The sequence below is a fragment of the Sturnira hondurensis genome, unplaced genomic scaffold, assembly GCF_014824575.4.
Source record: "Sturnira hondurensis isolate 20B ecotype Veracruz unplaced genomic scaffold, ASM1482457v3 Scaffold0022215, whole genome shotgun sequence".
Taxonomy (NCBI): domain Eukaryota; kingdom Metazoa; phylum Chordata; class Mammalia; order Chiroptera; family Phyllostomidae; genus Sturnira; species Sturnira hondurensis.
The window spans coordinates 10,785,530-10,798,727 of NW_028094846.1; the positions used below are offsets into that span (position 1 = coordinate 10,785,530).

The 13,198-nt window shown below is 52.1% G+C and overlaps 1 protein-coding gene across 1 annotated transcript in view; it reads left to right on the plus strand.

Moving 5' to 3' along the window:
* CACNA1E (calcium voltage-gated channel subunit alpha1 E) overlaps positions 1-13,198 on the plus strand; it is a 74,322-nt gene that overhangs the window by 33,924 nt on the left and 27,200 nt on the right. The window contains exons 17-24 of the mRNA XM_037035299.1: positions 438-598; positions 1,089-1,226; positions 2,063-2,264; positions 3,266-3,430; positions 4,039-4,149; positions 7,514-7,597; positions 8,340-8,465; positions 11,470-11,535. Coding sequence (XP_036891194.1) covers positions 438-598; positions 1,089-1,226; positions 2,063-2,264; positions 3,266-3,430; positions 4,039-4,149; positions 7,514-7,597; positions 8,340-8,465; positions 11,470-11,535 — 1,053 coding nt within the window. The remainder of the gene's footprint in view (positions 1-437; positions 599-1,088; positions 1,227-2,062; positions 2,265-3,265; positions 3,431-4,038; positions 4,150-7,513; positions 7,598-8,339; positions 8,466-11,469; positions 11,536-13,198) is intronic.

Genomic DNA, 13,198 nt, shown 5'->3' on the forward strand with positions numbered 1-13,198 from the left:
TATACTATCTATGAATCGAATATAAGAATATCACCAAATACACATGAAGTCAGGGAGCAAACTAGTTAACAGCTCAAATGGGCTAATGGTGTCAAAGATCCCTTTCTGCAATAACTTCCTGTTCCCCTACTGGGTGGAGGGCACCGAATGGGGTTCCTCAAAGGAGTCCCTCCATTGCCTGGTGGCATCTGGTCTCTGTTGCTCTGGGTTCACTGTCAGATTCCGAGCATATGTCCCCTTTCCAGTTGGTGGGGGCGTGCAGTCCTGACCAGCTCGGAAGCCACTTCTGAATCCCGTGAGCGTCACTGCTTAGCAAGGCAGTGATCTCCTGAGGCCCCCTCTCACTGGGCTGGCTGGTGGCGGCGCGGCCCCAGCTGAGCCCCGGGCAGACACATAGGCCGTGCCAGGGACCCAAGCCCCGGCTCCTCTGTGCACAGGCTGTCTTCGACTGCGTGGTGACCTCGCTGAAGAACGTCTTCAACATCCTCATTGTCTACAAGCTCTTCATGTTCATCTTCGCCGTGATCGCCGTTCAGCTTTTCAAGGGGAAGTTCTTTTATTGCACGGACAGCTCCAAGGACACGGAGAAGGAGTGCATGTGAGTGCCCCCAGCACATCCCGTCCACGCTGCTCCCTTTCTGCTGACGCACGCTCCATCCGCCAGTCTGTTCTTTCTCTCGGGCCCATCACCTTCCTCTTTTAGGAAAAAGGCATGCTGGGAAGCTGTTCGTGTCAGACCTGGTACCTGGCATTTTATCTCCAGTTTTTTTTTTTTCATTTTAAATCTTTGTAACGATCTTTTGAGATAGGTTTTACTTGCCTATCACAGCTGCGGAAGCCGAGGCTTAGGAAGTTTCAGTTGCTCAAAGCCGAGCAGGGACTCAGGAAAGGATTAGGAGTTAATCTTCCCCCTCTCGAGGGCACTGAATCCCATTTTTATTCCTCGGTGTTTACTTTACCAAGATTCCCCCGTCGTTTTGTCTGTGTGCTGACCCCTGTTAGCCTACATCACCAAAGCCCCTGCCACCTCCCTGCTCCTCCATGAGCTGTAGCGAAGAAGCTCTGTTGCGTTTCTGTGCTGATTTTAGAGGCAACTACGTGGATCATGAGAAGAACAAGATGGAAGTGAAGGGTCGGGAGTGGAAGCGCCACGAGTTCCACTACGACAACATCATCTGGGCCCTGCTGACCCTCTTCACCGTCTCCACGGGGGAAGGATGGCCGCAGTGAGTGACAGGCTTGCTTGTCCGTGAGCCGGGGCGGGGCTGTCCAGTTGCCTCTAGGAGCTGATTCAAAGCGATGGAGGCTCACCCTTTGTCATTGTGCCGGGGAGAGTAAGTGGCTGCCAGTGAGTGAGAGAGGCAGAAGGGAGGAAGACTGGAAACGCTTAGGGCAGAGTCGAGGGGACGATGGCACAGTCAGAGAGACATTCGAAACTCTGTCAGCCCAGGCTTGGGGCGTTGAGGGGAGCCTTCTGATTCCTGTAGAGGAAGTGAGTTTTGAGGGTTCCCCACCCCCTTACGAGAGTCCCCGAGAGCCATTTTAAACATATTTACCCCTCAAGTTGGCCCCACGCCTGAAGATTGAGGAGCAGGGATGAGCTGGCCAGACCCAGAGACACTTCCTGGGACCAGACCTCTCTGAAAGAGGACAGCAGGTTGCAGTTCCTTAGCTGCCCGTTGCTGTAGGGTGACTTCTCGGAGACCTGGCAGTTACTGGGGCACCCCTTCTGGTGGCAGCACGCTCTGCCTGGCAGCACAGTGCCAAACGGGAGTCCAGGCATTGAACACGATGACCTAGACTGTAAGCTAATGTCGCTCTGTTGCTGAGAAGTGGGATGCGTGATGGAACGGGCTAGAGAGGCAGCGGGCTGAGGGCCACTGAATCCCCACCTTCCTGCTTGCTGCGGGCCCAAAATACTAATGGAGGCTCCACACAGTCCAGGAGGTCAGATGGGAAGCTATAACAGGTGGCGCCTCTTGCAATGAAGCCTTGAGTCAGAGCAGCTGCCCATGCGGCCACCCACATCCATGCCCCCTCCCCCCCCTCCGTCGGTCCCCAGAGTTCTGCAGCATTCCGTCGACGTGACGGAGGAGGACCGAGGCCCGAGCCGCAGCAACCGCATGGAGATGTCCATCTTCTACGTGGTCTACTTTGTGGTCTTCCCTTTCTTCTTTGTCAACATCTTTGTGGCTCTCATCATCATCACCTTCCAGGAGCAAGGCGACAAGATGATGGAGGAGTGCAGCCTGGAGAAGAACGAGGTAAAACCAGTCACCTGGAGCACGGGCGGCAAGGGCTCCTGGACGGAGACTTGGACCAGCAGTGTTAGGAAGGAAGGCTTGAGTTTTCTTTTTTTTCCTTTAAGATTTTATTTATTTTTAGAAAGAGAGGGGAAGGGAGAGAGAAAGAGGGAGAGAAACAGTAATGTGTGTTTGCATCGCGCACACCCCCTACTGGGTACCTGGCCTGCAACCCAGGCATGTGCCCTGGCTGGGAATCGAACCAGCGACCCTTTGGTTTGCTGGCTGGCACTCAGTCCACTGAGCCACACCAGCCAGGGTGGAAGACTGAGTTTTCTTAACTTAATGATTATACAAAGAAGATGGGGAAGTTATTCAGTCATTAAATAAACATTTTTTGAGCCTCTGCTCTGAGTAAGGCCCATAGATGCAGCGCACAGTCTGGAAGTGTGAGTGTTTGGGGTCGGGGGTGGAGGTAAGCCACCTGCTCACCTGGTTCCTCCGTGGCCTGTATTTGCTATAAGGGAAGGCAATATGGCTCTCTGGTCACCACTTTTCTAGTAATAGATCTGGCACATCATAGAGTTTACTATTTTTATAATGGAACTGAACTAGTAACTGAGCGTGTGAGAGAACTACAAACAAAGTGTTCTGGGGATGCACAGAGAGTTTTTGACTTCTGACTGAAGGCATCCGGTAAAGCTTCCTGCCTGAACATCTCAGCCTTAGGCTGTGTGAGAGGACATTATTAATATCCAGTGAGTTCTTATCGTATGTGACAGAACATCTCCCTAGTTCTAGTCATTTAAGGTGGCATGTCCCCTGTGGACAATCCTCATGGCATTTTTACTTCAGCTTGTGCAGCCCTGTTTTGGTTTTTGTTTTGGGGTTTGTTTTTTTTTGCCAAATGCCATCCTCTCCTCCTAACCATCTGACAGAGAGCCACCAACATGCGGGGCTTGGGGGACCAGGGCTTGGGGGACCAGGGCTTGGGCCAGTAGCAGACGGTGCCTTTCCTACAGAGGGCGTGCATCGACTTCGCCATCAGCGCCAAGCCTCTCACCCGCTACATGCCGCAGAACAGGCACACCTTCCAGTACCGCGTCTGGCACTTCGTGGTGTCCCCGTCCTTCGAGTACACCATCATGGCCATGATCGCCTTGAACACCATCGTGCTGATGATGAAGGTGAGAGGGGGTTGGCCAGATGTGCTGGGGTGGTGCGCCCGAGACCTCGGGAAACACTCCCGCTCGCCACTTTGCGTGCTTGCCTACTTTTCCACTGTGGAATCTCTTTCTGGTCTTCTATCATCCCACAGCCTAGCCTCTGGGTCTTTTGGGCAAAGTACAGTGAGACACAGCAGCCACCAGCCATTCCCAAGGCCAGGGGTGGTAACAGCAGGGAGCTTCAGACAAGGGAGGATGTGTCAGGAGATGACCACGGGGTTCCAATGGAGTGTGGGAAGACATTTGACCTTACGTAATACTAAAGGGGCAAGTCATTAACTCTGGAAAATGCTCCTGTCCTGCACCCCATCATCTCGAGGCAGACTGGCTGTGTTGCTAATAAGTGGTGGGGGGGGTGGGGAGCTTGGCCTGTGTTCCCCTCTGTTTTATTTTGTTCTGCCACACAGGCTGCATGGTCTTCTCTGCAGCATTCCACGTCCACTGCTCCTACACCATGCGCCAGAATGGCCCCCAAGGGCAGGGCTGCGTGGTGGCCAGGCCCCGTGACCCGGAATCCCTGCTCACCCTGAGCGTTCGGTTCTTTTTCTCCTCTTTTCTCTCCCCGGCAGTACTACTCAGCTCCCTGCACTTACGAACTGGCCCTGAAGTACCTGAACATCGCCTTCACCATGGTGTTTTCCTTGGAATGTGTCCTGAAGATCATCGCCTTCGGCTTCCTGGTACGTCCTGGGCCCTGTCCTCGGCACACATGTCTCCCCGGCCTCTGCGGGGAGGAGGAAGGTCGCCCCGACTCAAAAGTGCCCCGTATACCTACCCGCCTAACCAGGGCCCCTTTTGACTCTCAGTAAACTGCCACAGAGACAAGACCATGTGCAAGGGTGTTAAGGGGAAGGGCAAAGGAAGCCAGATCCCCAGCTCCACGCTCGTCCAGCCTCCACCTCTGGTCCTGTCGGGGTCTGTCAGCGCTCGCGGGGTGACAGTCACCAGCTCTCACTAGCGCTGCAGTGTACATGGCACTGGGGAGCCAGACATGAACTAGGCTAATAAACCTTGAGTGCCTGTTCACTGTAGAAGGTATAAACTTTTATAACTTCAGCGGGAAACTACCTGTCTCTCTTAGTAGCCTCAAACATCGCTGATAGTGGGTTCCACCTAATTTTCCTCCTCTCCTTAGTTACAGGAAGAGTCATTTCTGCCAACAGAAACGTTTGCTATAGAAGCTTACAGGAAGCAAATGACCTCTGGAGTGTGGACGTGGGCGGGGGGGGCAGGGAGAGGTGCATGCGTTGGGATTTGGGTTTGGGAACGGGTGGGATGAGGCTTTCTGGCACAGTCCTCCTCCTCAACTGCCAAATTACCATCCGCGGATTCTGGCATCTGCTCTCGTGAGTGTTAAGCAAACCTGGCCCACTGCTGTCCTGTCCTATAAACAAAGTGGTCCTCGCTGCCCCCCGCCCCTTGCTTCAGCGTTTGCAGTGGCACCAGTGGGCTGCAGAAAAGCCCACCCGACTCCTGTCTCACGCTTATTTAGTGTAGGGGCTTCCATTCCAAACTGTGGCTGTCGGCAGCTTTCCCTGCAAGAAGGGAGACTCTGCTTGTCATCTGAATAAGGTTTTGATTATTCAAGTGTGGGCTGGGGGGTTGCTTTTGCCCCCTCACGGACTCTTGGAAAAGTCATTCATCCAATGGCTCGGGGAGGAGAGCTGGAGGAGACCCGTTGCAGGTGGCCATGGTGTTGTTTGCCTGGCCCCCTCTTCCCTGTTTGGGGACTCGGGGAAGGAAAAGAGTGAAAAGAAATGGTCCGGCCCTACGGGGGGCCGGGGGGTGGGTGTGGAAATGAGCTGGGGGCAGGAGACATGGTACCACGACAGGGAAAGGCGCTCCTGTACACCTTGACTGCTGGCAGGTAGTGTTGGCACCGTTTGTGACTTAGATCTCCAATGACGTGTCTAATTAGGGTGCGTGCTGAATACAGGCTAATGAGCTTCCCCAAATATCGGGCCCCAAAGCCTGGCTCTTTCCCACACACACCCCTTGTTTTCACTCAAGGTCTTGAGGCACTTGCACACCGTAAGGGCACCGTCAGTTCCAAGTTCGCCTGTGCGTTGCTAGAGTGCCACAGGTTTCCATAAGACCCCAGCATGCGCTGTGTGCTGAGTCGGCTCTTCTCCGTGACTGAAGTAGCCCTGGTGCAGGCGGCGTCATCGTTACGGCTGTTGTCCATTTCAGTGAGGAGACTGACGTGCAGAACAATCGTACAGCTCTTTAAAGGTTGCACAGCCAAAGGCCGTGGAATTGGAAAGTGTGGTGGGGATAGAAAAGGAAGAAAAGGGAAAAGGAGGGAGGGGATGAACATTCATTGGTTATCTCTTAAGTGCAAACGTTTTATATTATTGTTCATTCCAGCTTCACAACAGCTCTGTCAGACGGGCAGTTGCCTTCTTTTACAAATGCGCTTTTGCCCAAGGTTATGAAAAGGCAGAGCCAGCGTTCAGACCCCGGGCTGGCTGACTGGAGAGCCCACGCCCTGTCCACCCTAATCTGCTAGTCTGCACGACAGTGTCCTGTTCTGGACCGTGCTGGATGGCAAAGCGCCCTCACCTGGAATCCAGGTCCTCTGTCCTCTGAGACCGGATTTGCAGTATCTCTGCTGGATGGAGGCCATCCAAGAACTAGGCAGCTGCCCCGGGCTGGGGAGAGGAGAGCCCTAGGAATAGAGGGACTAGGACAGTTAGCTTGGCTCTGGCCGTGAGCAATGGACATTCCCAATGGAAACCGAGATTGTTGGGAGGTTATGTGCCTTAGTTTCTCCACATGCCTGGCAGGTACTTGTGGCTTTGGACTCGGACAAGCTTCTTTTCTCATTCATAAAATGAGGGTAACAAGAGCTAAGTTATAGCCTCAGATACCTGTGTGTATCCAATTCGGCAGTGTGCCCAAGGCGTCTAAGGCGTCTGGTCCTGAGTAGGTTGCTCACTATGTGTAGCTCCTCTCTCCCCACACGCCTTCTCTGTCTTTGTTGCCTGTCCGTCCCCATTCTTCTTACCAGCCCTGCGGCTCAATATTTTATGAGCGTAGGTATCGCCATCCACCTCTAGACTCCGTAGGAAGGATAGATGAATTGACGAATGCCAAGGGCCCCGTATCTGGATGCCTTCCACAGAGGAAGGCGTCCCCAATGCCAGCCTTGAGGATGGGAGGGAGTGCACTTCTGCGGTGCTCTGAGAGTCTCTTGTGAGCAAGCAGGAGACGTTGGGGAGACCCGAGTGTCCTGTGTCTTTTACAGAATACAGCCCAAGGTCTGCGTTCACCTGAGCCCTGGAGACGGGCGTGTGGCCCTCTCTCTCTGTTAGGAGGAGTGTTACCTGGTTGGTGGATTTTCTAGGTCCTTTGTTTCTCCTCCATCTCCTTCGGCCCCCTCATTTTATTACTGCTTCCTTGCCTTTTATTCCGTACACCCCCTCAACAGGAGTAACAGAGCAGAGAGAGAGGGGAAAGAGTAGGCCTGTTCATCCTATTGCGAATCAGCAGTGGGTATGAAGAGGCTGCGTGCAGTTAGAGGGTCTTTTTGGCACCTCTTTGATCTTTAGTCACTTAGGACATTTCTGGGACTTTTATGAATAATTGGAAGTCAGAACTGTATATTCCTAGGGTCACATGACACAATATGGGTAATTTAAAAAGTCGTTATAGAAAACCTTGAAGTAACATCATAAATAATTTGATTGCTTGTAGGTGGCAATGATCTTTCTTTTTGTTAGTTAGCTTATGATGTTCTTGGCCATAAATCTCTTGCTTACGTATGAGCTTTTTAGGGATTCCGTCAACAACAAGGTCTTCCAACAGTGAACCTGTTTTCCAAATGACCAGTTCCCACATTAACGAAGGAGAAACAGCGTTTCTGGTTAGAAGTGGGAAACTGAAGCCAATGGTAGAATGAACTTGCAGACGAATGAATGAACAAGTTTTCATTCCAAGTGACAAAGCTATGCCATGAATGCTGCCTTTTCTCCATTTAAAAATTATTTCTGGGTTTCTTTTCCTCCTCTATCTGATGCTCCCATGACGGAATGCACTTGGCAGAACTATTTCCGAGACACTTGGAATATCTTTGACTTCATCACCGTGGTCGGCAGCATCACAGAAATCATTCTGACTGACAGCAAGGTGAACAGCTCATAGATTTCTTCTTTCAGCGTGGGCCTAAAGTAGCATTAAAAAAAAATCCTTTGCACGATCGGTCCATTTTCAACTCAAACCAAATGCGTGCCCTTGGAGTGTGGGGAGTTCCCTTCCTCACTCAGCTCTAGCCGGAAAATGCAAATGCTGGGGAGCATAGCTCCTGGTCTCACCAGCTTTGCTTCGTTTGCATCGTGCAAATAGCAGGCGTTTCCGGAGAAGTGGCATGAATAGAGGGTGTCAGAAGAGACCTACTTTAAGAGATAACAAAAGAGGCCTAGTGTCTTTGCCCGCAAAGTTGTTAGGCTTGAATTGTTTCCCCAAAATTGTTCCCTAAAAAGAAGGCTTGGAGAGCGCACGCACGCACGGTAATTCTCTTCGAATATCAGAGCGTCATCCTGCCCTGGAGGGATTATTAGATCCGCTCTTCTGGCATCTAGGCGCAGAGTTCGGACCACTTACCGAAGATGAGGGAGGTTGGTCCTGTCTAGTGCAGGGCGCCCTTCTGGGTTGCTGCCACAGCCTTCTCCCTGGGAGTAGAAGGCAGGCCTGGGAAGGCTTCGAGACCTGGGTCTCCCAGTCCTGCCAGCTGGAGACGGGGTTACAAACAAAGACAGAACCCATGTCTAATTGTATGGCCTGAAGGAGGGATAAATACACCAATACTAGGGCTTAGATTTTCTAAATAACCAGAACGTCACTCATTGTACGGTCTTTTCCGATCCACCAGCTGGTGAACACCAGTGGCTTCAATATGAGCTTTCTGAAGCTCTTCCGCGCCGCCCGTCTCATCAAACTCCTGCGTCAGGGCTACACCATCCGAATTTTGCTGTGGACCTTCGTGCAGTCCTTCAAGGTAAGAGGCCCCAGCCCTTCCTCCTCTCTGGGGCTCGAGGCGGCCCTAACAGAGCAGACAGCACAGCCCGGCGACACGGTGTCATTCCATAAGCCCCTTCACCTCGGGAGCTAGGAGAATGGGTGTTTGTTCGGGGTATTAGATAAATACAGCTCAGCTCCGCCAGGCCGCAGTCAGCTTTGTCTTCCTTGATAGAACCTCAGTCTAGAACACCGTCCCGACTTTGTAACTCACTTATTTCTTTCTGTCCACTCAGGCAGGGAGCTTATTGTGCTGTGGCATGCTCCCTCCCAGGGCCTTCCAGACCCCCCAAGCGATCCTGTCCACGTGTAGAGCCAGGTGCCTGTGGTCACAAACCCTTTGCATTTTCAGGGATGTGGCAGTTGGGTTTATTTCACAGAATAGATTTTCAGAGGACTTCCTGAGCTCCGTTTGACAGCAGGATGACTCAGTCCAGCCCCACCATCGGGGTGTGTGGCCTGAGTACCGATGGGATGTCCGGGGAGGTTCGCAGGGTGAGCAACCACTGAATGCTCACACTGGCCACGCAGAGGTGTCTGCACAGCAAAGTTAGAAACCGGTACCTGAGACCCACTCTGATGGCAGAGACTTCCCGTAAACAGAAGCTTCCCAAACCTATTTAAATTATCTTCACGCTGTAGCAAATACCATAATTAGCTCCCGTTCAGGTGGCGGGGGCCTCCATGCTGTTTATAAATGCCTACTGTTTTCCTCCTATTAAAAAAAAAATGGTTGGCCCATGAATATGTTTTAAAAATAAATTTGATGATAGTGATTCAAAGGTAAAATAAAAAAGCCCATTCTGTGATTTCTTAATTACTCATACACAGGTGGGCAAAAGTCAATTATGTTGATGTGGAAAAAGCAACACAGGCTGCGATTATTACAATGGCTTTATGAATGCAGACGATGCCACAGTGCATCTGTAAACCTACTTTTCCCTGCCCCTGTATTTTAATTACAAACTGAAATGCAGAAGGCAAGCCCAGGACCTTGCACTTTCTCCTCATCGTTCGGAAAGGGCCTTCACCCCACCCCCTCATGGCTGATTCACTTCTCTGTCAAGGACCTGCGGGTATGAGATGGAAGACCAGTTGTAAGGATGGATGTTCAGGCTCCTAGGAACAACCTTGACATTTTTACCGTATCCAGAGTAATTGTTTGATGTGATAGCTCCCACGGAGACCTTTGGAAAACCATTTTTCCAATGCTAAATGGCCAAGGAGAACTCTAAACCCTTAGCAAGAATTTACCATGAGTCTCAGGTGACTTTGGATTTAGAATTTGAAACCAGATGCTCTTAAAAACCTGCCCAACAAGCTGGCATCGTCAGTGAGTCTCTTAAGAAATAATGTGTCAGCCTGTCATATTATCACCATCACCGATTCTCTGTAAAACTGGAGACTATTGAGGGCAAAGAAAAAAACATGTCAAAAACTGAAGGCCAAATGGTTGGCTTAGTTCAGTGACTATACAGAGAGGGGTGAAGACAAGGTGAGTCTGCCTCCAGGTGACAGTGTGATGAATAGATGTTGCCTTTGGGGACCAGTCCTGGGACACCGCATTGAAGTTGTTTTCTTAACATTGTCGTGACAGAGGCCGCCTCCGCAAACACACTGCCTCGCAATCCAAAGCGCACAGCCATTGTCTGCTTGGCCCTCCCAGCCCCAAACACCACCTAGTTCTTCCCCCTTTGCCTTTATTTTGCGTTGGAATTCTTAATGTGGTAAGAAAGATCAGAATGAATCTTTGGTCCTCTCCCCAAAGCTGGGGGCGGGGAGCGATGAACTGGGACCTGGCACCACTGGCGTGGAGAAGGTGGAATGAGAGCAGGAGGTCCACGTGGAAGGTGATAGAAGGGAGCCACGCCCAGGTGGCAAGAAACCTGCCTCCCCACTCTCTCCTCTCAGCAGAGGGAGCCCTCCCACGGCCCCTTGAAGTGCAGCCGTTCTGCCCACAGATCTTGGGAATCAACACTTCGTTGGAGGGGGGGTCCTCCCACCAACTTTGACCCTTCATTCACTTTACAAAAGCCCCCCCCCACCCCCGGCTCTCCACTTGGTGAGATCTGTTGGTGAGCCCTGCCCGGCTCCTGCCGTCTGAGGGCCTGCAGCAGTTCCCCGGGGTCCGTGCTGTCCACACTCAAGGCAGAGTTGAGTCGCATAGTGGTACCGAATTCCGGGGGCTTACGGGATGATGAAGAAGGGGGATTTCCACATCAGCACTGAGATCGCCCCAGAATTCCCGTGCCACCGTGGCCCCCAAAGCAGACTGCCCAGTGCCTGCACAGTCCTACAGCCACCAGGGCAGTTTTCCCCTTACATCGTATTCCCTGGTCCCCTTCACTCCGTGAGTGAAATGTCATCCCGGAGTAGAAGTCAGTATGGAATGTGGTGCCGCCGCCTGGCTTCCCAGCAGGGCCTTGTGGGATGTTGCAGGGCACATATGGAAATGTCAGGAGGCTGAAACTTTGGGAAGGGGTTCTTTATCAGACGACGAAGGAGCCTTCTGGGACCAACACACGGCTGAGACCCAGCGCTGCAGTTTGTTTCCAGACTCTCTGTAGGGGCTTCACCTCCTGTAGCACAGGGAGGCCAGGGCCAGCCGGAAGCTTGCTGTGTAGTCTGCATCCCAACTGCCCACTTACTAATGATCTGCGTGCGAAGTGGGGTGAGTCGCAGGCCTGGGAGCTTTCCCAGCTCTCTCTGGGTATCTGGGCTGCACTTAGGGGTGAGGGAACATCCATGATGGAAGGTAAATGACAAGCCGCTGTGGCCAGCAGCTTCCCTATCTGTCAGAGGATAGGGACCTCTGCAGAGTAAGGGACCCCAAAACAGGACCTTCCTGGGGAATATGGCATCCTAGAGAGAGTCTGGGTAAGTCAGCCTCGGGCCGGATGTCCTGCACTGCCCATCACTGTAGGTCGCTGAGTCTGAGAGCTGCCCGCCTTTGAGTCATGGTCACATCTCTGCTTTCCTTCCAGGCCCTCCCTTATGTCTGCCTTTTGATCGCCATGCTTTTCTTCATCTACGCCATCATTGGGATGCAGGTGAGCGGGCGCACGTGGGGCCTGGTGGTCTCCGGCTCACCAGCCAGGGCAGGTTCCCAAGGTCTTGTTGCAGCATGACCTTGAGGATTTCCCACTGGCCAGGGTGGTCTCCTGCAGGGGCTTCACCCGAGGTTATGAGACTGTGCTGATGACTTACAAGCAGCTGGCCTTCCATGGGCGCAGCAACAAAACCACAGCCAAGGTGACGCCAGTGTTGTTAGCAAGAGGGGTTCCCTGGAAGCCTGAGGGCGGGGGGCAGGGCTCACGTGGCCATACCAGGCCTAAAAAAAGGTCACATGGTTGTTCTGCATCCAGTGACACAAAATATGCCTGAGTTAAGTCTCGAATGGCTGAGACTTGTACCCTAAGATGCATCATTGGAAACAGCTCACAGAGTTCTGGGCAGCATGGCCAACCCTAGGCAGGCCCCAGGGCCCTCCAGCTTTGTGGACAGTGCTCTTGGGTAACCTCATCCTTTCCAGGTTTGGAGCTGAGAGGTGGAGATCAGCTGCCCACCCTGGGTATTTCTGCAGGTAGCCAGGGGCCCCCCTGAGCAGAAGAGGCCAAATGATCTTTGGAGACAGTGGTCATTGATGGTGGGCGGGCTCTTACTGAAAAAAAAAATGGCACCACAGCCCCTGGGCCTCCCCAGCTGGGCACGCAGCTTTCTGCTAGTCTCAGGGAGGCCGACTTTCTGACCAGGAGGTTGGCATGTGAAACCCCCACACAGAACTTCAGCCAAGCGGCAGCCTCCTGCAGCCAGGCGGTTCGGCCACCTTTGGACTGCCAGTTGCCCTTTCCCATGGCACCTGTGGAGCCATCGGCCCCGTCTCCCAGGCTGGCGGCGTCAGCAGCCCTTCCCAAAGCATCTCTGAAGTCTCTGCTGTTCGCTCCTCTGTCTTGCTTGCACTTCTTAATTTTGTTTCTTATCTAACTCCATTACTGGAGAGTTTGGTTCTCCAAAAATACAACAGAATGTCAAGTGTCCAAAAGCATGAGATGGGGTCGGAAAGTAGTGAGTTCTCCTTCACGGAGGACATTTCGGGAGAGATTTGATGACGCTGGCTGGGGTGTGTTATAATCCCAGTGAACTTCACGAGTAGCTGGATGACTTCCATTAAGTCCCTTCAAACTCTCAAATATTTGACTGTGGAATTAAAATGTGCCTGAACAGCCAAATGAAACTTTTCTTTCTTGCTTATGCTTAAAAATAATTCTTACCCCCCTTTTCATTTTCAAACCATATAAATTAGAATTATACCAGCTCCAGTACTCACCGGTTATTAATACTACTGATAACGATGCTAAGGCTGTGTACCATTACCTGAATTCCTGAGTGTGCCAGGCACTGTGCTACATGTATGTTCCTCCTCCACCTCCCCACCCCTGTGTGTATAATAGATATCGTGCAGGCACATAAAGAAAGAGAGACAAGGCTTCCAACTAGAAAGGCTGCTCCTCGTATTGTTATTACAAGGCTGAGAGACCCCTAAAACAGAAAGGCAGAAGGGCAGTAAACAGAGTGACCTGAGAAAGATAAATGGCCACACGATGTCTTTCTGAGAAGGACTGTCTATTCTGAACTCTCCCAGTCATCTTGGAAGAACACAACTTTGCAGAGGAATCTGAACGTGGAAGGAAGGAGTCCCTGGCTGGGGAAGGA